A 22242-nucleotide genomic window follows, 5' to 3' on the forward strand; every position below is an offset into this window, starting at 1 on the left:
GGGTTTCACCATATTGGCCAGACTGGTCTCGAAAGCCTGATCTCAAGTGATCTATCCACCTCGGCCTCCCAAAGTGCTGGGATTATAGGTGTGAGCCAACGCACCTGGCCCTCTCTCTTCCTTTCAACAGGGTCTTCCTGTTGCCCAGGCTAGAATGCAGTGGTGATCATAACTGACTGTAGCCTTCAACTCCTAAGCTCAAGTGATTCTCCCACTTCAGCCTCAGTAGCTTAGACTATAGGCATTCACCACCATGCCTGGCTAATTATTTTGTTTTAGAGATGAAGACTTGCTATGTTGCAGAGGCTGGTCTCTAACTCTTTGCTTCAAGCAATCTTTCTGACTTAGATTCCCAAAGTGCTGGGATTACACTTTGGGTGGGTGAGCCACCACACTCATTCCTAATATCCTGTGTTTATCTAAAATTTTGATGTTTTATTCATCATGTATTTTTCGTGGATGTTAATTTTTTTTCAAAAATAGAGTTCAAATGTTAACTTGATTGCTGAGATTTTCAGCACACTCTTCAGTTTTGTGCTCACTCATTCTAGACCTGTCCCTGAACAGAGGGTAAAAATGATTCAGGATGGGACCGAAGACTTCACTGACCACTAATTTCAGTTTTGCTTTTTCCTTCTGATCAAATGCACAACGAACAATGATTTCTGTTCCTCAAAGGAAGCTGTAAGAACGGCAAAACCTGAAAGAAGGGATCAGCCTTTACAATTTTCTTTGGTCCACTACCCTCCATCTGGTCTACTCACTGACTCACTCCTGGGATCCAAATTGGGGTGACACCATTATTACTGATCCCCTTAACCATCTTAATCAAGTTCTGTAAAAAGTCTTTTCCTTTGTGTTCTGAAAATGTTAGAAATTACAAATAACTTTTTTTTTTGGAGACAGAGTTTCACTCTTGTTGCTCAGGCTGGAACACAATGGCGTGATCTCGACTCACCACAACCTCTTCCTCCCAGGTTCAAGCAATTCTCCTGCCTCAGCCTCCTAAGTAGCTGGGATTACAGGTGCCCGACACCACGCCCAACTAATTTTTGTATTTTTAGTAGAGACGGGTTTCTCCATGTTGGTCAGGCTAGTCTTAAACTCCTTACCTCAGGTGATCCACCAGCCTCAGCCTCCCAAAGTGCTGGAATTACAGGTGTGAGCCATCGTGCCTGGTCACAAAAAACTTTTAATAGAAAAATAATTAGGCCGGGTGCTGTGGTGGCGGGCACCTGTAATCCCAGCTACTTGGGAGGCTGAGGCACCAGAATCGCGTGAACCTGGGAAGTGGAGGTTGCAGTGAGCTGAAAGCATGCCACTGCACTCCTACCGGGGCAACAGAGTGAGACTCTATCTCCAAGAAAAATACTTAAAAGAATACCAACCCATAAAAATTATTAAGTTTAAAGAACACAGATTTGGCACCCCTCTGGTCTCATTCACCTCTCAGTGAATAAAAGATAGCTGTATGTCAAGGACCTGTTCTGGTATGTCAACAAGCATATGTGCCACTGGTTATTGAGTTTTGGTAGACTTTGAGAGAATCTTTGCCCTTGCTCTGATAATCTTGAATTACGTAAAAGATCTGCAGTGGTAAGGGATGTATCGAGACTGTTCAGTCTTAAATGCCTCAATTAATATGAACAAACACTGGAAACACAGACAGGTATCAGGAACATTTCTACCATACTGTACTCAACACTGAACACTTCTTATACAAAGTAAGGACAGCCAGGCATTCAAATCATTGAGTGTTTTATTGAACAGTTAAGAAATGTATAACCATTTCATTACTTCACAACGGTAAAACCGATCTGTAACTTTTTATGTGAATATGCAAATTTGTACTTGAAAGAGTTTAGACTTGTATTGAATGAGGTGTATCTTGACAATCAAGTGGTTTTTTTATTTCAGTACAAAATATACAAACAAGTACGTGTTTTAAACATAAATATAACTGAGACTAGCTTATGTTTCTACTCAAATGCACTTGTGGAAAGTACGATTCATCTGCAAAGACACTTTTAATAAGCTTTGAAAGGAAGACAAATTCCACAGTATTGTCAGATTTTCTATTTAAAATTATATATATATATATTAACTCCAATCTTTCATTTTAGCAAAATAAGGGTTAATGGTTTATGGTTTCTTCTACTTTATAATGTTTACAAAGTAAAACTTCTACTCCAGATATGAACTTTGGCCCAGCATGGTGGCACATGCCTGTAATCCCAACATTTTGGGAGGCCAAGGAGGCGGATCACTTGAGCTCACCAGCCTGAGTTTGAGACCAACCTGGGCAACATGGCGATACCCCATCTCTACAAAAAATACAAAAATTAGCCAGGTGTGGCCGTGAGTGCCTGTAGTCCCAGGTACTCGGGAGGCTAAGGTGGAAGGATCGCTTGAGCCAGGAAGGTGGAGGTTGAGCCTAGATCATGACACTGCACTTTAGCCTGGGTGATAGAGCCAGATCTCATCTCAAAAAAAAAAAAAAAAAAGATATAAACTTGTAAATTTTTTATCTGGAATTAACATAAAGTAAGAAAAATTCTGTGGCACTAAGCTAACAATCCTTCAATACATACAAATTAAAAACATCTTAGCATCTGAGGAACACCTAGTTATCAACACAACTCAAATTTAGACTGGATAGTTTCTTTTTTGAGTAATTATATCTCTAAATTCCTTCTGATTTTTTATTTCCGTGTCTCAGCATCTCAGGATGAACAACACCAAGACAAAGCCTAATAGGATGTTGAACACTCATCTTTTAGATACAGATATCACCCTGAGTAGGACTTCATTGGCATAACTGTATTTTAGATGTCAACTTTAAGTAAGACTTTTTAAGAAATTATCTATACAAAATAATAAAGGACATAACAAAACTTCAAAGGAAATCAAACATTGGGTTCTTATAATTACATGATGAGAAAGGTTAAAAAATGAATGGCTCCAGCCTGAGTTCAAGACCATCCTGGGCAACAGGGTGAAACCTCATCTCTACAAATAATACAAGAACTAGCTGGGTGTGGTGGCATACACCTATAATCCCAGCCTATAATTGGGAGGTTAAGGCAGGAGAATCACTTGAACTTGGAAGGTGGAGGTTGCAGTGAGACAAAAGTGTACCACTTCACTCCAGCCTGGGCAACAGAGTGAGACTCTGTCTCAAAACAAAAACAAAAACAATGGTTTCATTTAAACATAAAATGAACTACAATTAGGATTTTATGTTTTAACTTCAAACGGACAACATTACTCATGAAATCAAAAAATCATACTTTCATAAACCTTAAAGCCTATCATAAAATTGGTAGCAATTAATAGCTTTTCTTAGTCTTTATCTATAATCAAAGAACCAATTATTTTCTCCCTTTTGTGGGAAGCCAAATGGTCAATGCAATTGATTTCAGATTGAGCAGTTTTTAGAAAATCACTCAAACATATACAAAGTTAATACTTTTGGAGAATTATAGGAATATGAAAGCAACATTGTAAATTATTGCACCTTTTACCATGAGAGAGTTGTAAGACGCTAAAAGGTATTTTTCTTTTTAACTCATAAGAGAATAATAATGTGCAGGAAAAGATGAGATATTTTTGTTATGTAGGCAAACAATTTGGGCTTCAGATTGGAATCCTTTTGAATTTATGTGACTTTCCCTCTAAAGAGAAGCCAAGAAGAATAAAATCCTCTGAAGCTAATAAACCATCCCAGGTGCTTTCAAATGATCCTTTTTTTTTGTGTAGGAACTTCTAAGCGATCACACTCTTGGCATCGTGAAGTTCTTTTGGGTGGCTGGGTGTCTTTCCTTCACTCCTCTTCTTCTTCTGATAGATCCAGTAAAGTTAGCTAGAGAGATCTATATCTGAGAGGCAAATGAGAAAGAAATACATCAAAGAAATACTATCCAGCACACCAATAAATACATGCTTAATTTTTTTTTTTAAATAATGAGTTATGGAAGTTTACCAGTGTTTTTCAGTGCTGAAAGCATCTTTATATATTCTTACTTTTCAATAGAAATGCAGCACCTGTGTGTCTTTAAAAGGCTGAATTTAAATTTTTATTTTATTTTATTAATTTTCTGAGACAGAATCTCACTCTGTTGCCCAGGTTGGAGTGCAGTGGTGTAGTCTCGGCTCACTGCAACTTCTGCCTCTCAAGTTCAAGTGATTCTCATGCCTCAGCCTCCTGAGTAGCTGGGATTACAGGTGTGCACCACTGGTGTCAATGTTTCCCTAGGTAGTTTCTATTTGGCCCCCTCCTGAAGACGTGAAGGCTGCTTCTTGCTTCATTTCTGGAAGTTTCCACCTCCTTCACATTTCACTTTCACTTCACATCTCACAGTCACAGTGGGGTGCTAACTATGACTAATTTCACAATACAAATATGCAGATGCCTCTTCTGGAATCATCTCCCTCAACTCAGATTGCCTAAATTTGAACATAAAAATGAAATGGGGCTGGGCATGATGGCTCACATCTATTGGTGAGGCTGAGGTGAGAGGAAGGCTTCAGCACAGAAGTTGAGAACCAGCCTGGAAAACATAGCAAGAGCTCATCTAGAAAAAATATGTGTGTGTGGCTGGGCATGGTGGCTCACGCCTACAATCCTAGCACTTTGGGAAGCCGAGGCAGGTGGATTGCTTAAGCTCAGGAGTCTGAGACCAGCCTGGCCAACATGGTGAAACCCCGTCTCTACCAAAATTACAAAATTTAGCTGGGCATGGTGGTGCATACCTATATTCCTAGCTACTCAGGAGGCTGAAGCATGAGAATTGCTTGAAGAAAGCAAGCTGGAAGAAAGAGGTTGCAGTGACCCCAGATTATGCCACTGCACTCCAGCCTGGGCGAGAGAGCAAGACTCTGTCTCAAAAAAAAAAAAAAAAGAAAAAGAAAAAAGAAAATAATATATATATGTGTGTGTTTTGTAAAAAATAGATGAAAATGAGATGGTTTTTTTTGCTTATCAAACTTACAATATATACATATTTGTCACCCAGGTTGAAGCACAGTGGCATGATCTTGGCTCTCCACAACCTTCACTTCCTGGGTTCAAGTGATTCTCCTGCCTCAGCCTCCTGAGTAGCTGGGATTACAGGCGTGCGCCACGACACCTGGCTAATTTTTTCGTATTTTTAGTAGAGACGGGGTTTTGCCATATTGGCCAGGCTAGTGTTGAACTCCTGATCTCAAATGATCCGTCTGCCTCGGCCTCTCAAAGTCCTGAGATTATAGGTGTGAGCCACCTCTCCCAGCCGAAAAATTGTTAAATAAATTAAAATGTTATACTGCACAATATTCTTAATTTTTCTTTCCTTTTTTTTTTTTTTTTTTTTAGTGACCAAACAACAAACCCAAGAAAATACTCATTTAATTCAGAGGAAGCAGTAGAGGAGGAAGAGAGGAACAAAAAAAGACATGAGACATATAGAAAAGAAAAAGTAAAATTGCATAAGCAAGTTCGACCATATAAATAATAAAATTAAACATGAACTTACTAAATAATCCATTCAAAAGGCAGATTGTGTCAGACTGGGTAAAAAAACAAACAAAAAACATGATCTAACCATATGTTCTTTGCAAAGGCATATTTCTGATTCAAAGCCAAAAATAGATTGAAAGTCAAAGGATGAAAAAAAAGATATCGTGCAAGCAGCAAGTATAAGAGAGAACTGAAGTGAATATACTAATAATAATGTCACATTTTAAAAAATTAAGACAAAAATTGTTACTAGAGACAAAGAAAGACATTTATAATGCTAAAAGGGTCAATTGAGGAAGATAGAACAACTAAGAAGATAAATATACTTAAAAACAGAGTCCTAAAATACATGAAGCAAAATTTGGCAGAATTGAAAGGAGAAATAGATGATTCAACAATGGAATCAAATTAGAAATCAATAACAAAAGAAATTTAAGAAATTCTCAAATATATGGAAATTAACAACAGACTCCTAAACAACCAGTAACTCAAAGAAGACTCACAAGGGAAATAAGAGACTATTTTGAGATGAATGACAATGAATACTTAGGGAATACAGTTAAAGTAGCACTTGGAGAGGAATTTATACCTATAAACATCTATAGTAAAAGAGAAGAAAGATCCCAATTGAATACTTAACATTTCACTTAAGACCCTAAAAATGGAAGAGCAAACAAAACCTAAATCAGGCAGCAGCAAGGAAATAATGACGATTATGGCAGAAACAAATGAACTGGAGAATGGAAAAACCATAGCAAAAATCAACAAAACGAAAGTTGTTTCTTTGAAAATAGCAACAAAATTGATGAACCTAATTTAGACTGACCAAGAATAAAAGAGAAAAGACTCAAAATACTACTCTGAAATGAAAGAGGGAACATCACTACTAACCTTACAGGAACAAAAAATAACTATAAGAAAATAATATAAACAACTGTGTGACAACAAATTTGATAACTTAGATAAGATAGACAAATTCCTAGAAAGAGACAAATTCCTAGAAAGACACAAATTACCAAAAGTGACTCAAAAAGAAATAAAAATCTGAAATAGATCCATAACAAGAAAAAAGATCGAATTAGCAATTAAGAAACTTTCCAGAAAGAACCACATGGCTTCACTGGTGAATCCTATAAATCAATTAAAGAATAATTAGTATCAATTTTTCCCAAACTCTTCCAAAATTCAGAAGAGGAGAAAACACTTCCGAAGTCATTTTATGGTTACCCTGATACCAAAATCGGAAAAAGACATCATAAGAAAAGTACAGACCAATATCTCTTGTGAGTGTAGCTGTAAAAATCCTCAACAAAATACTAACAATCTAAATTCAGCAACATGTGAAGAACGTTATGATTTAGTGGGATTTACCTCAGAAGTACAAAGTTAATTTAACATCCAAAAATCGTTTAATGTGATGCATAATATTAATAGAATAAGAGATAAAACATATAACACATGATAATATATATACATATATATGTGTGTGTGAATATATATTTGGTTTTCTGTATTTTTTTTTCTTTTTTTTCTTTTCAGACAGGGTCACACTCCATTGCTCAGGCTAGAATGCAGTGGTTTGATCACAGCTCACTCAGCCTCAACTTCCTGGGCCTGGGATCAGGCAATTCTTTCACTTCAGCTTCCAGAGTAGTTGGGACTGTAGGTGCATACCACCACACCTTTTTGGCTAATTCTTTACATTTTTTGCAGAGATAGGGTTTTGCTGTGTTGCCCAGGCTGGCCTCAAACTCCCTGGCTCAAGCAATCTGCCCCCCTCAGCCTCCCAAAGTGTTGGGATTACAGGCGTGAGCCACCACAGCTGGCCACACATGATAATTTAGATACAGAAAAAGAAGTTGACCAAAACAAACATCCTCCCTTCATAATAACAACATTCAGCAATCTTGAAATAGAAAGAAATTTCTCAATCTGGTAAAGGTCATCTACAAAGACCCATAGCTAACGTAATACTTAATGGATGAAAGACTAAATCTGGGACCAAGAATAAGACAAACATGTTTGCTTGAACTACTTTGGAGGTTCTCATCAGGGCACTTAGGCAAGAAAAGAAAAAAGATACCCAGATTAGAAAGGAAGAAGAAACGACCTCAGTTTGCAGGTGATCTTGTATGTGAGCTTGTACACAGCAAATCCTAAGGAACCTACTGAAAAACTTATGAAAATGAATCAATAATTTTATTAAGATTTCAGGATGTAAGATCAATAAAAAATCAATTGTATTCCTATGCATTAGCAATGGACAATTCAGATATGAAATTAAGAAAATTCCATTTGCAATAGCATCAAAAGAATAAATATTAGGAATAAATTTAACAAAGGAAGTATGAAATTTCTACTCTGAATACTACAAAAGCAATTAAAATAGACCTGAACAAAGAGAAATACATTCCATTTCATGGATCGGAAGACTTAATTTTCTCAAGATGGCAATACTTGCTACATTGATCTATAAATTTAAAACTATCCCTATCCAAATACCAGATGGCTCTTTGCAGAAATTGACAAAGTAGATGTAAATCTTTGTGACCTTCGATTAATTTTTTTTTAAATGCATAATACCTAAAGAACAAGTTAACAAAGAAAACATAGACTAATTTGACGTCAATAAAATTAAAAACTTTTTTGCTCCAAGGACAACACCAAAAAAAGACATCCACAGAATGGAAGAAAATATTTGCCCATCATATTTCAGATAAGGGCTTTGTATTCAGAATATATACATATATGTATATCTTACAGCTCAACAATATAAAGACAAATAATCCAACTGAAAAATGGGCAAAGGATTTGAATAGCCATTTCCCTAAAGAGACACAAATATCCAATAAGCACGTGAAAAGATACTCAACATTTCGGTCATTATGGAAATGCAAATCAAAACCACAATAAGATGTCACTTCACACCCTCTAGGATAGCTATAACAACAAGTGTTGGAAAGTATGTGGAGCAGTTAGAACCCACATATACTTCTGGTGGGAATGTGAAATGATGCCACCCCCATGAAAGACAGCTTGGCAGTTCCTCAATGAGTTACACATAGAATAACCATATGACCCAACAATTCCTCTCTTTTAATTCCCAGAGAACTGAAAACGTATGTTCCAACAAAAACTTATACACTAATGTTCACAGCAGAATGATTCATATTAGCCAAATAGTGGGAATAAACCAAATGTTCATCAGTAGTTGACTGGACAAACAAACTGTGATTTTTCCATATCATGGAATTGTATTCAGTCGTAAATTGGAGTGGAGTACGGATACACGCTACTACATGGATGGGCCCTGAAAACGTTAATTTAAAAAAGCTAGTTACAAAGACCATATATCACAGGAATTCATTTATATGGAATATCTAGAATAGGGAAATCTATAGAGACAGAAAGTAGATTAGTGGTTGTTCAGGACTGAACAGCTGGGGAGAAATGGAGAGTGCCTACTAATGGGTATGGGGTTTCTTTATGGGATGATGAAAATGTTCTAAAATTGATCATGGTGATGGTTGCACAACTTAGGAATATAGTAAAAGCCATTAAACTGTACACCTTAAATGGGTGAATTGTCTGGTGTATAAATGATATCTGAAAAAAATTAAATATACATATCCTCATAATTCCACTTCTAGGAATATTTTGTAAGAAAATAAGTATACATATGTTCAAATATGTATGCATGCCTGTTCACTGCAACATTGTTCAAAATAGCATAAATAAATACTACAAAATGTCAATATTGGTCAATAAAGTCAAGATAAATAAATTAAGGCTATCCATACAGTGAAATGCAATCATCCCTCAGTATCCCTGGGAACTGGTTCTAGGACTTCCCTTGGATACCAAAATCCATGGATGCTGAAGTTCCTTATATAAAATGGTGTAGTATTTGCATATAAATTACACCCAGCCTTCCATATACTTTAAATTGTTTCCAGATTACTTATAATACCTAATACAATATAAATGGCATGGAAATAGTTGTTATACTGTATTGTTTAGGGAATAATGACAAGGAAAAAAGTTAGAACATGTTCAGTACAGATACTACCATTCTTTTTTTTTTCCCCAAATATTTTCAATCTGCCATTGGCTGATTTAATGAAAAACCCACGGATATGGAGGGCTGATTGGACTACAGTGTCATTCAAAATGACATTCTTAATACCTAGGTGACGGGTTGATAGGTGCAGCAAACCACCATGGCACACGTTTATCTATGTAACAAACCTGTGCATTCTACACACATATTCTGAAACTTAAAGTAAAATAAAAATAACTTGCTGTTTTCATATGTACAAATAAATACGTCTAAGTAAAAGACAAATCAGTAAATGGATTTCATATGTTTAAATAATGTGTATATATGTCATATTTATACACATATAAAAGTAAATTAGATTTATGTCATTTAGATGCTAAGTAAAAGACGAAGCTGTAAATGGTTTTCATATGTGTTTAAATAATGTGTATATATGTCATACTTATACACATAATTTTTGTATATATAAAAATGTTGCTATTAGAAAAAAATGTGAAGACTAGTATAAAATTGAACTAAACTCCAGCACAATTTTGACATAAATGAAATGTGATACCTAAAGAACTCCAAGCCCCCACATACCCCCCACCCTCACCCCTACTCCCTCCCCACCCTCACCAAGGTTACTTTGGCCAGTGTAATAAAAGAAGTTATTGGGAGGCTGAGGCAGGAGAATTGCTTGAACCTGGGAAGCAGAGGTTGCAGTGAGCCGAGATCACGCCATTGCACTCCAGCCCAGGCAACAAGAGCAAAACTCCGTCTTGAAAAAAAGAAGTTATATATGGTACACACCCACCCACACATACATACACACTCAAGTGAAGTGACGTTTAATCAAAATTTTCACTGAGCAGGAAAAAGGTGAAGAGTAGGAAAAAAGCATGTCTAGGCAGAAGAAAATAATGTGTAAAAGCCCTGAAGTGGTAAGGAACATGACATATTTGACAAACTCACAGAGAAGCGCCTTTGTGGTTTACATTCAGAATTTTATTTCAATTGTAAGAGTAATGAGAAATCACTAAAGAACCTTAAGCAGTATAGAAGCCATAATACAAAGACTGGATCGAAGAGAAGCAAAAGTGGAGGTGTGAAGGTTGCTGCAAGGTAAACAGTAGTTGAGCTTGTGTGAGGTGAACCGGTGACAAATTGGGAACTGGGAGACTGAATATGTACAAGTGTACAATGGCCAGATCCTGTATTAATGCTTTGACCCACAGACTGCAGCAATCAGCTCAGGAAGCCGAATCACAACCTCTGCAGCAGCTGGTCCCAGATGGTCAAGATTTGATCAAGAACTACCAGTGTCCTTTTTATCCCTCCTCCCCTGATTCTAACTTAGGACTGACTGAAGAAAACCACATATACTCCCCAAATTAAATAGGATATCCTGCTTCTAGATAGCCTGCTTTCAGCTTTCCCATGCCAACCATCTCCAGTCACATCATACCTAAAGCCTTCCCTGTTTCTCACAATGAAGCTTTCCTGATTCTCTGCCTGTCTTGGTCCCCTGCCAAACTCAAGTGATGCTGGCTGACTCCCTTGCTACGTAAACTCTGAATAAATATCCCTGGCTTGATCTCATTTGAGTGGTCATCTTCTATTTTTCTTTTTTTCCTCAGGAGTATGAAAATTAAGTGTAAAGCGGTAATTGGGGCTAAAGGAATGGATGAAACAGAGCAGGAGAGAGTAGAGATACATTTTATTATACCTTGAAGGGTACAACAGCCTGCTTAGGGGCAGAGGGTCAGCTGATAATTTAGTGGAAATAAGTATGGTGCTCTGGAATTGAAGGGAAGGGACTTTTGCAGGACGAGTAGCCAGCTGCTAAATTCTGCTGTGAAATCAGGAAGAAGACTAAAATTTGTCAATTAATTTAGAAAGATCAGACTGGGTGCAGTGGCTCAAACCTGTAATCCCAGTACTTTGGGAGGCCGAGGCAGATGGATCACCTGAGGTCAGAAGTTCAAGACCAGCCTGGCCAACATGGTGAAACCCTGTGTCTACTAAAAATACAAAAAGTAGCTGGGTGTGGTGGCGCATGCCTGTAATCCCAGCTACTTAGGAGGCTGAGGCAGGAGAATCGCTTGAACCCAGGAGGCAGAGGTTGCAGTGAGCTGAGATAGAATCATTGCAATCCAGCCTGGGCGACAAGAGCGAAACTCCGTCTCAAAAAAAAAAAAAAAATTTAGTAAGATAAGGATAATTCTGAAGGAGATGTAAGACAGATTAAAGTGGATTTAGATGTGAATGCAAAATAATGAATCGGGAACAATGAGTACAGAAAAATCATGAGTATTGACAGAGGGGTGTGTGGATGTGTATATGTGTGTCTTGTTTGTTTTAATATATAGTCTTATCACCATTTAAACTTTCAATTTGACACGATGATCCAGAGAGGTAAAGGTGTAAGTGGCAGCTTGAAATTCCTAAGAAATCTTAGGGAGAGAAGGGGACCCACAGCACGTATGAAGGACTGGCCATGCCTTTCGTGATACCAAGAAGGAAGAGGAAGATGGGGGTGGGTAAGGGGGGAATGTATTAGATGGGATTCATGCTAAAAAGAAATTTTAGATTCCTGAACAACATGGTAGAGAGCAGCTAGTTTAGCTATCTATGGAAAGAATTGTTACACATTTTGTAAGGAGAAATCAGTTTTTGAAATGAAGAAAACTGGCCGGGTGCGGTGGCTCACGCCTTTAATCCCAGCATTTTAGGAGGCCGAGGTGGGCAGATCACCTGAGGTCAAGAGTTTGAGACCCGCCTGGCCAACATGGTGAAACCCCGTCTCTACTCAAAATACAAAAAAATTAACCGGACGTGGTGCCATATGCCTGTAATCCCAGCTACTTGGAAGGCTGAACCAGGAGAATTGCTTGAACCTGGGAGGCAGAGGTTGCAGTAAGCCGAGATCGTGCCATTGTACTACACTCCAGCCTAGGCAACAAGACTGAAACTCTGTCTCAAAAAAAAGAAAAGAAAAGAAAACTTTGAAACTCTAGAACATTGTATACATACTTTGTTCAGAGGAATATATAATTATCTTAATAAATGTTTATAATATAAACATCACTATATTTATGTATTTGATACATAAATGTATAAGTAAATATATTTATCATTAAGGCACCGTAATCTTTTTTTTTTTTTTTTTTTTTGGTGGAGTCTCACTCTGTCTCTCAGGCTGGAGTGCAGTGGTGTGATCACAGCTCACTGCAGCCTCAACTCCTCGGCTCAAGCAATCCTCCCACCTCAGCCTCCTGAGTAGCTGGAACTACAGGGATGCACCATGCCAGCTAATGTATTTTTTTGTAGAGACAGTGTCTTGCAATGTTGCTCAGGCTGTTCTCAAACTCCTGGTCTTAAAAGATCCTCCCACCTCAGGCTCCCAAAGTGCTGGGTTTACAAGTGTGAGCCACAGTGGCCGGCTGGCATCATAATCTTTACAGAAAAGTTTTATCTCATCAGTAAATTAGGGACATTAGGGATTTCCTCCAAGCATGACCTTTGGACACTGGGCTGTGATTTTCTATATTTCATTTAGCTTTATGCAATATGTCCTGCAGATATTTTAGCCCTCACAGGAATGTCCCATATTTAAGGCAGTTCTTGGGCCATTCACATTAAGCAAAGGTTTGTACCTTAAGCTTTAGGGGCTACATCTTGTCTTCAAGGAGCTCATATTTCAATACTGATAAAAATTTAAAGAAACAAAGTCGAATGTGATAAATGGCTTTAAAAGCCTACTACTAAAAGTGCTGTGACTGTTAGGAGGATTGAAGATTATTTTAAACTAACTGAATTCGGGTGGGCCTCATGAGGAAAATGAGATTTATGAGAACTGTCAAGGAGGCAGGGAGTTTGGACTTGATGAGAGAAGGAATTCCTAGAAGAGGAAATATCTCCGCCACAGAGATAGAAAATCATAGTTCCATCCTAGAAATATTAGAAAATAAATCTGAAAATGTGTGTGTCTAGTGAGAACAAGTGTTAAATTTATTATCTTAAAAGATAATAAGTAAAAGCTTCATTTCATTTCATCTTTCTTTTTTTTTGAGACATGGTCTCACTCTGTCACCCAGGCTGGAGTGCAATGGCGTGATCTCGGTTCATTGCAACCTTCACCTTCTGGGTTCAAGTGATTCTCCTGCCTCAGCTTCCTGAGCAGCTGGGATTACAGGTGCCTGCCACGACACCTGGCTAATTTTTGTATTTTCAGTAGAGATGGCATTTCACCATGTTGGTCAGGCTGGTCTCAAACTCCCAACCTCAAGCCATCTGCCCATCTTGACCTCCCAAAGTGCTGGGATTATAGGCGTGAGTCACCAAGCCCAGCCTATTTTACTTCTTTTAGCAACATTATGAGACTGGGCATGATGGATCACACCTGTAACCCTAGCACTTTGGGAGGCCGAGGCAGGCAGATCACTTGAAGTCAGGAGTTCGAGACCAGCCTGGCCAACATGGTGAAAACTTGTCTCTACTAAAACTATACAAATTAACTGGGTGTGGTGATGCAAACCTGTAATGCCAGCTACTTGGGAGGCTGAGGCAGGAGAATTGCTTGAGCCCAAAAGGCGGAGGCTGCAGTGAGCTGAGATTGCACCACTGCACTCCAGCCTTGGCCACAGAGCAAGACTCCGTCTCAAAAACAAAACAAAACAAAACAAAACAAAACAAAACAAACAAACAAACGAAAACACTTATGAAGTGCCTGCTGTATTGCAGGCACTTTTTTTGGCGGAAGATACAAAGATAAGTAAAACCTACCCTCGGGCTTCGGGGAATTGACAGCATGCAGAGGGAAGGGGGAGGACTGCAGTCAGTTAACACTTTCTAATGCCGGGCGTTAAGGATTTTAACAGAAGTATGTAAATAGTGCTCTGAGAGCAAAAGTGGGCATATCTATTGTAATTGGTAGGGGTATTAAAATCAGAGAAGGTTTCCTAAAGGATGAATGATACTGAGAACAAAAGTGAAAAAATTTTCCTTTTAGGTAAAAGCGTAGCTTGAAGAAGAGCTAAGAGGTGAAGAATGGACTGATTTTAAAGTAATAATAAGTCTGACTACTATTTATTTAGCACTTATTATGTGCCAAGTATTGTTATGATAGGGAAAGGGCCATAACAAGTTCCATCTTATAGATCTGGAAGTGGAGGGAAACTCAGAGAGAATAAATGACTTACTAACAATGATCACAGAGAGTGAGCTGTGTGGCCAGAGCTTGAATCCAGTGGGTCCAAACACAGTCTTAACTCTTATCCCCTCTGGGGCAGGCAAGGGAGAAAGAATCAGGTAACAGATGAAACTGGAAAGGCATATGTTGTAAGGTGTTGTTTGTCAAATTATTGTTATTATTTTGTGTTCCATTTGACCTACAGCGGGATAACAGATCAGGACTGAAACACATTCACCGGATTCAGAAGAAGGAAGTCATAATGGACCTTCCCCAGAAGGAAAAGGGGAAGAATGTGTTGAAAATAGTTGGGAGGAAAGAAAACAGCTGCCTTTTCCAAAAATGTGGCTTTGAAGAGATGGAAGAGAACATGGGCTGGTCACTAGAGAGCACTATGGAGTCAATGGTGGAACTCTTTTCTTTCTTTCCTTCTCTTCCTGCCTCTTTTTCTTTCTTCTCTCCCTCTCTCTTTGTTTCTTTCTTCTCTCCTTCTTTCTTTCTCTTCCCCTTCCTTCCTCCCTCCCTCCCTCCCTTTCTCTCTCTCTCTTTCTTTCTTTCTTTCTCTTTCTTTCTTTTTCTTTCTTTCCTTTTTTCTTCCCTTCTCTTTCTTCTCTCCCTCTCTCTTTGTTCCTTTCTTCTCTCCTTTCTTTCTTTTCTCCTTTCTTTCTCTCTCTTTCCCTGTTTCTCTTTCTTTCTTTCCTTTTTTCTTCCCTTCTCTTTCTTCTCTTCCTCTTTCTGTCTTCTTTCTTTGTTCATTTCTTCTCTTTCTCTTTCTTTCTGTCTTTGTCTCTTTCATCTTTCTGTCTTTTTTTTTTTTTTTAAAGATAAAATAGATCAGTGTTGACATATTGAACATTCTGGGGGAGCAAGGGAGTATAATTGCTAGATCAAGTTATCTGAGGTTAGGGAGATTACCCATATCCAAGAGAGGCATCTTTTATTGAAAGACTAGGGGCCACACACAGTGGCTCATGCCTGTAATCCCAGCACTTTGGGAGGCCAAGGTAGGAGGATTGCTTGAGCCCAGAAGGTCAAGATCAGCCTGGCAACAAAGTTAGACCCTGTCTCTACAAAAAAATCTTAAAATTAGCCAAGCATGGTGTCATACACCTGTAGTTTCACATACTTGGAAGGCTGAGGCAGGAGGATAAAACCTGAGCCCAAGACTTTGAGGCTACAGTGAACTATGATCACACCATGGCACCCAGCCTGGGTGACAGAATGAGATCCTGTCTCAAAGAAGAAGACTAGGAAGGGAACACAAAAGAAGCATTGTAGATGCAGATGTCTGTAGTTTCGGGGTGAGGTTGGATTTCCAGGCTTAATGACCTCCTATTTCACCATGAAGTAAGAGGAGTTATCTTTTGCTATGAGTTGGAAGAGAAGATTAAGAAGTGTAAAGAAACTAGAGGTTGTTAGTTTGAAATAATAGTTGAATAGGAATATGAAGTGCAGAAGAGTTCTTCCCAGAGAACCCAGCTAAAGTTGGGGATGAAGTACTCCATGAAAGTAGAGATTCTATGCTGAAAGCAGAGTGGGTTTCAGTTAAACTCAGGAGGTGGAGAGAATGGAGTGAGAAGGATGAAGATGCTAGGACAGTTGCAGGAAGAGTTGGGAAACAGGGCAGGTTTGGTTAAGGGATTCAGATGCCCGTGTCTGAAAGCGGGTAAGAATAAGGCAGAAAATAGGAAACTAGAAGCAAAGTTTGAATAGTAAGTGAGGGTGACAAAAGAGTGTTAGCTGGACTCAATTAAAAATAATGTATTAAAAGATACTTTTTCCAAAAATCTTTTCATAGTCATTACCTCTGGAACATGAAAATGGGCAATAGGGTAGGATGGGGAACTTGTACTTTTGACTTTACATTCTATGCTGTTAGAAATATATTCTATACCATGAACATGTATTACAATTGTTATTAAAAAGCTAGCTAGACTGGGTGCGGTGGCTCACGCCTGTAATCCCAGCACTTTGGGAGACCGAGACGGGCGGATCACCTGAGGTCAGAAGTTCGAGACCAATCTGACCGACATGGAGAAACTCTGTCTCTACTAAAAATACAAAATTAGCTGGGTATGGTGGTGCATGCCTGTAATCCCAGCTACTCGGGAGGCTGAGGCAGGAGAATCACTTGAACCCGGAAGGTGGAGGCTGCGGTGAGCCGAGATGGCACTATTGCACTCCAGCCTGGGCAACAAGAATGAAAACTCTGTCTCAAAAAAAAAAAAATAAAAGCGAGTAGAGTATATATTGACAGGATATGTAGTTATCTAGAGTACATATTAATTAAGTAATTTTTTAGAGACAGGGTCTAGACTGGAGTGCACAATCACAGCTCACTGCAGCCTCAGACTCCTCGGCTCAAATGATCCTCCCTGGAGGCCTCAGCTCCCCAAACAGCTAGGACTAGAGGGATGCACCACCATGCCTTGCTAATTTTTTAATTTTTTTTTTGGTAGAGACAAGATTTAATCATGTTGTCCAGACTGGTCCTGAGCTTCTGCACTCAAGCCGTCCACCTACCTCCGCCTCCCAAAGTGCTAAGATGATAGGCATGAGCCACTGGACCTGGCCTTAGAGTACATACTTACAAATAAAAGCATTGATGTGGTGAGATTTTACTATTGGAAGGGAGAAGTCATTCCAGTCTTAAGTCGTAACCTCATTTTCCACTCTAGAGCCCTCACATTAACCTGTAGACTTGCATTTCCTGACACCCCTTCTCTTGCTCTCCTTCACTCTAAATCACTTAGGACTGAAGGTGATGCCAAAACGTTTTTAAGAAAAAAAAACCAAGGAAATGAACTGCATACAGCATGGATTTTTCTGCGTAATTAATTCAGTTGCGTAGGCTGGGATCATTGAGGATGACCCTAGGAGCTGGAAAAATTGACTGAGTACAGATAATATGACATTCCTATGAAATGAGCTAAAGGTCTGAACATTCTAATAAAGGGTTCATCTGGAAAACTTTCAAAGTCAATTGTTTACCTTACCTATCCTTTTACAAAGTCTTACTTGATCCTAACTGATCAAATAACCACATGTGATTTTATCTAAAGCATCCAAAAAATTAGAGGGGGAGAAATGAAATGGGTGTTTTGCCTTAGAGTCCACTACCTAGGTTTACAGTACGTTGACCCAGTTACCAAAGTGCCCTTGTTGCAAAACATATAAAAAATGGGAAAGTATTTAGGACAGTGAGAATTGTGTTATCAGATCTGAAGGTAGCACTTGTTATTATAGTGCTGGTTGAGCAAGGTCTTGAAAAATCATCTAATGTTTATCTTACGTTAACTCTTACAGTAGATTCCAACAGGTGACTTTTAAGCATTCTTCAAAGAACTGTAGCTGGAATGTAGAAGTAGTCTAAAACTGAGAAAATGGATGCTATAACCCAAGCAGTTTTATAAGCTATCAGTCAACTTTTGTAAAGGGTTGCTATTATTAAGTAGTTTGCAAAGCTAATTACATTTCCTTTTGGTTTACAAACTTGATTTATAAGTCAAAGTTTCCCTCAACTTTAAAAGTTCAAATTTCACTACTCATGCTTACTTGTAACACTGGTTTTTATGGTATGTGATTTGAGGATAATCTGTGGTTATCTAAAGACTTGTGTTTATATTTTGAAAGGTGTCTTTCTTTGTATATGCAGGAATTCTCTTGCTATTGTGAAATGTGTCCTCTCCTCTTTGTTATTTATGAAGGAGTGCTGGAAAAATCTGGGGTGTCTCTGTTCCTCTTAAGCACAGATTTTTACCATTGTTTTACACATGACACTGAAATGCCCTGCTGGAAGCATTATCAGCACACACCAAAGGATATTCTAACACAGAAAATCTTTTTAAAGCATGTTTCAATCAATTGGCTTCTCAGTAATCCTCCTACTGCATCTTTCTGGATTCCTCCACCGAAGCTATTTTTTGTATTTTGGTAACGAAGATTAATTTGTTACAGATATAGGCATAGAGAACTTGACATTTTTTGTCTCAGTCCTTTTGATAAATGTTTCTTAGTAAATTGCTCCTCCTTCATTTAATTTTCTACTACAGGGCTTTCCCTGGCTTTGAAAAGCATGCATTAAACAATAGACATAGCAACTGTTCTTTCCACTGAATGAATGGAACCATAAAAGCTACTCTACAGGCCAACTGAATAAGCTAATTTAGCCATTGCCTGTGTATGTTAACCAGATGAGGGATATTTCTGTGGCATTTTTTAAGGAAGATACATCTTTAATGAATTAATGAGCTTGAAATACTTACAATGGAATGCCAAACTGTGTATTTTTTAGTATGAAGTAACTTAAACTTAAACAGTGTTTGAAGTTAGCTGATTCAAGCAGTATTACCGGTAATCGTGGTGGTGTAAAAGTATTTAGCAAGTGTAAAAATAAGAAAAGGGAGGTGCAAAACTCTACCAGAATTTATCCTTAAGATGTGACTATCAAGGTCACTACTATTGATGAGGCTGGAAAGCTGCCATTTCATTAGTGTTAAGTTTACTTTATCTATTAAAAGAAATATTTTCAGAAAAAAATAAACCCTGAGGGCCGGGTGCGTTGGCTCACATCTGAAATCCCAGCACTTTGGAAGGCCAAGGCAGGTGGATCACTTGAGGTTAGGAGTTCGAGACCAGCCTGCGTAGCATGGGGAACCCTCATCTGTACAAAAAATACAAAAATTACCCAAGAGTGGTGGCACACACCTGTAGTCCCAGCTACTTGTGGGGCTGAGGTGGGAGGATCACTTGAGCCCGAGGGGTTGAGTCTGCAATGAGCTGAGATCACATCATTGCACTCCAGCCTGGGTGACAGACCAAGACCCTGGGGGAGAGGGGAGAGTGGAGAGGAGACAGGAGTCGAGGGAGGGGGAGGAGAGGAGGAGAGAAGAGGAAAAGAAAACCCTGAAGTATTGATGGTAGTTCATTGATGGTATGATGTTGGGTGAATATGTCCAAATGCTTTCATACACACTGGTCTTAATAGGGGAATCGGCTTACTCTGCATAACATCCACAATAATATTAGCCCCCCATATAGCTGTTACTCAGATTCAACAATTATCAAGATTTTCCTACATTGTCCTCGTCTGTCTAATTTTCTTCCTTAGCTATTAAAGCAATTCTCAAAAGTCATGTCATTCATTTCCCTCTTTCATTTATTGGTAGGCATCTCTAAAGTCTTGACATCGCCATAAGCCATTACCACATGTTACAAACTGTGAAGAAACATTCTCTGGCATATCTAATTTGGAACATTGCCTAAGTGTAGCAAAACTATTTTTGGTCAGAAAATACCTCAGGGGAAGGGTACTCGTGAATGGAGAGGTATACATCTCCTCTGAAGGCAATTGTGTTTGCGCAATTTTCTTCTCATGGTCAAATTAACTGAAGGAAAAAGAGAGAAGTATTAGGAGCATTTTTCAGAGGCTTAATTGTTGTTTAATCTAGACAATTCAAACATATTTTGGAGCCACACTAGACTGTGGTTATTTGCAATTTGTTCAAATGTGATTATAAAATTAAAAATCAATGTGATGCGTATACAAAAGGGGTGTTCCTAACAGTTAATGTTAATAGCAAGATCTTCTTTTACTCTTATTTATTTTTTATTAACATCTTAAGCAATATAGCAACATCTTAATAGTAATATCCTCCTCCTTTTACATGTTTTTTTCCTAAATACTCCTAGACCTTTTATTTTATGTAGCAAATTAATCACAAATATTTTGTAAGAACATTGTTCGAGCTACTCCGTATTTCCGAAAAGTATAAATGGTTTGAATAGTGACTGCCGTAAACAATGAGAAGGGATCAAGCTGCTTTCTCAGAGTTGCTGACTTGGAACTTTTTCTTATTTATGTAAAATAACAGATCAGGGGATATCATTTGAAATAAACTCACAGTGATCAAACTTCTAATTCACTAAAAAGCAAAGTCTGAATTTTTAACAAGTAATGCATCATTTTCTGTTCTAACTGAAGAAGCATATTATCAAGTGAATAATCTAACATATTTGGATGTAAATATTACCAACTTTTTATTTAAAGTTGGGTTTGTGGTTTTCCTGGGTCAGAAAACTTTAACTTTCTAATTTTTTTCCTGTTCTTTTCTTCCCTTTTTCCTTCCCTCCTTTCTCTCTCTCTCTCTCTTTCATTCTTTCTTTCTTTTTAACTTACCAGTTCTTTGACATCTTAGCTATTTGGTTTTGAAGTAAATGTACATTAGAATACTATTGTGTACTAAATTTCTGTTGGTTAAGTACAATACAGTTGATATCATCTTTGAAAATGTGTCAAGTAAATTAATATTATGTATCTTTACCATACATATTTTTGACGCTTTTTAGCTCTATAAGCATAATAATAATAAAAATTGCACTTGTTTTAAGTGACATGCCTAGTTACATAATTAGAAACAACAGCTATTGAAATTTTAAAATTTCATCTACATTTTGTTGCATTATGTTTTTTGTATGTTAATTCAGTCCCTACTCCGGGCAGCAACATACTTTTTAAATAAACTGCTTTGGAGTTTGCATTTTACCTAAAAATCTATAGATTTATTTACCTTTATAATGAATAGACGAACATTTCTGTTTCATTTTACTTGTAAGGACAACATCATCTGCAATAGTTTAAAGATCTATTTTCTTTGCATTTAGAAAAAATAGTGGTAAAATACTTATCATTTCAAAGTCCAGCTGTTAATATTGAAATAATACACCCAACAGGATAGACAGCATACTTTCAAAATCCTACACATTTATCCCCAATACTACTAACTGCAAGCACACCTAAGTGGTTTTCAGATAAACACAATCATGCTCAGAGACCCAGGGATGCAAAGAGGCAAAACAGTTACTTGTACAAATGTATCAAAGGCCTACCTGGTCTCTGTCCGCTGATAAGGAGAAGACTCATAATAAAAATAAAAAATGCAAAAAGGAATTGCTGAAATCTCATTTTCCTACCGCACAAAAGTGGAGCAATGACTCTCAATGTAAACCAAACGATCTGTAAATAGTCTGTGCAATATCTGTGTGGCTGTCTTCACATTCTAATGACAAACCTCAGAGAACTGCCAGCTGTGTTTTGCAGGAAGGTTAATGATCACATCAGACAAGGTTGCCGGGGCTCGGTGCTGTGGTTAGAGCCTCCCTCAGCCTCAAACCCCTCCTCCATTCCTCTTCTCCTTTCCCCTCGGCCACTCCCCTTTATTTCCATAAGCAAATATTGGTGAAATAAACCATTCAAGCATGCTCTAACTTTAGTGGCAGTGTACTCTGAAAGCTCCAAGAAGAGAATGACTTACATCCAATCTGGATATGAAGAAATACGTAAAACAAGACGTGACACTGCCTCCTCCCCTTACCATTTGCATCTGTTTAAACTTTGCCCATATTGGTCCCACGTGCAGAAACCAGTGGAAATGACAGGAAGTCTCTCTTTTGTCTTCTTCAGAAGGAATTCTGAAGCTCTAACGTAAGAGTCCCAAACGCTTTGTGGCAGAA

At 38.1% G+C, this 22242-nt stretch overlaps 1 protein-coding gene across 3 annotated transcripts; it reads right to left on the minus strand.

Annotated features, from left to right (window-relative positions):
* Positions 1-407: 407 nt before the first annotated feature.
* APELA (apelin receptor early endogenous ligand) lies at positions 408-22038 on the minus strand. 3 transcript variants are annotated; one of them, XR_001003758.1, is made up of 4 exons: positions 21619-21778; positions 20028-20117; positions 2299-2483; positions 448-682 (listed from the first exon to the last, which is right to left on the minus strand). XR_001003758.1 is itself a non-coding variant. In XM_011959678.1 (3 exons), the coding sequence occupies exons 1-2, from the start codon at positions 21692-21694 to the stop codon at positions 20029-20031; spliced, it is 165 nt and encodes a 54-aa protein (XP_011815068.1). In that variant the 3' UTR covers positions 408-682; position 20028. The 3 variants fall into 3 exon arrangements, 2 of the variants coding, with proteins under 2 accessions (XP_011815068.1, XP_011815067.1); XM_011959678.1 differs by lacking the exon at positions 2299-2483 and having other exon boundaries at positions 408-682; positions 21619-21694; XM_011959677.1 differs by lacking the exon at positions 448-682 and having other exon boundaries at positions 1746-3872; positions 21619-22038.
* Between the last annotated feature and the right edge of the window lie 204 nt (positions 22039-22242).

This window comes from Colobus angolensis, unplaced genomic scaffold (genome assembly GCF_000951035.1).
Source record: "Colobus angolensis palliatus isolate OR3802 unplaced genomic scaffold, Cang.pa_1.0 Scaffold5, whole genome shotgun sequence".
NCBI lineage: Eukaryota > Metazoa > Chordata > Mammalia > Primates > Cercopithecidae > Colobus > Colobus angolensis.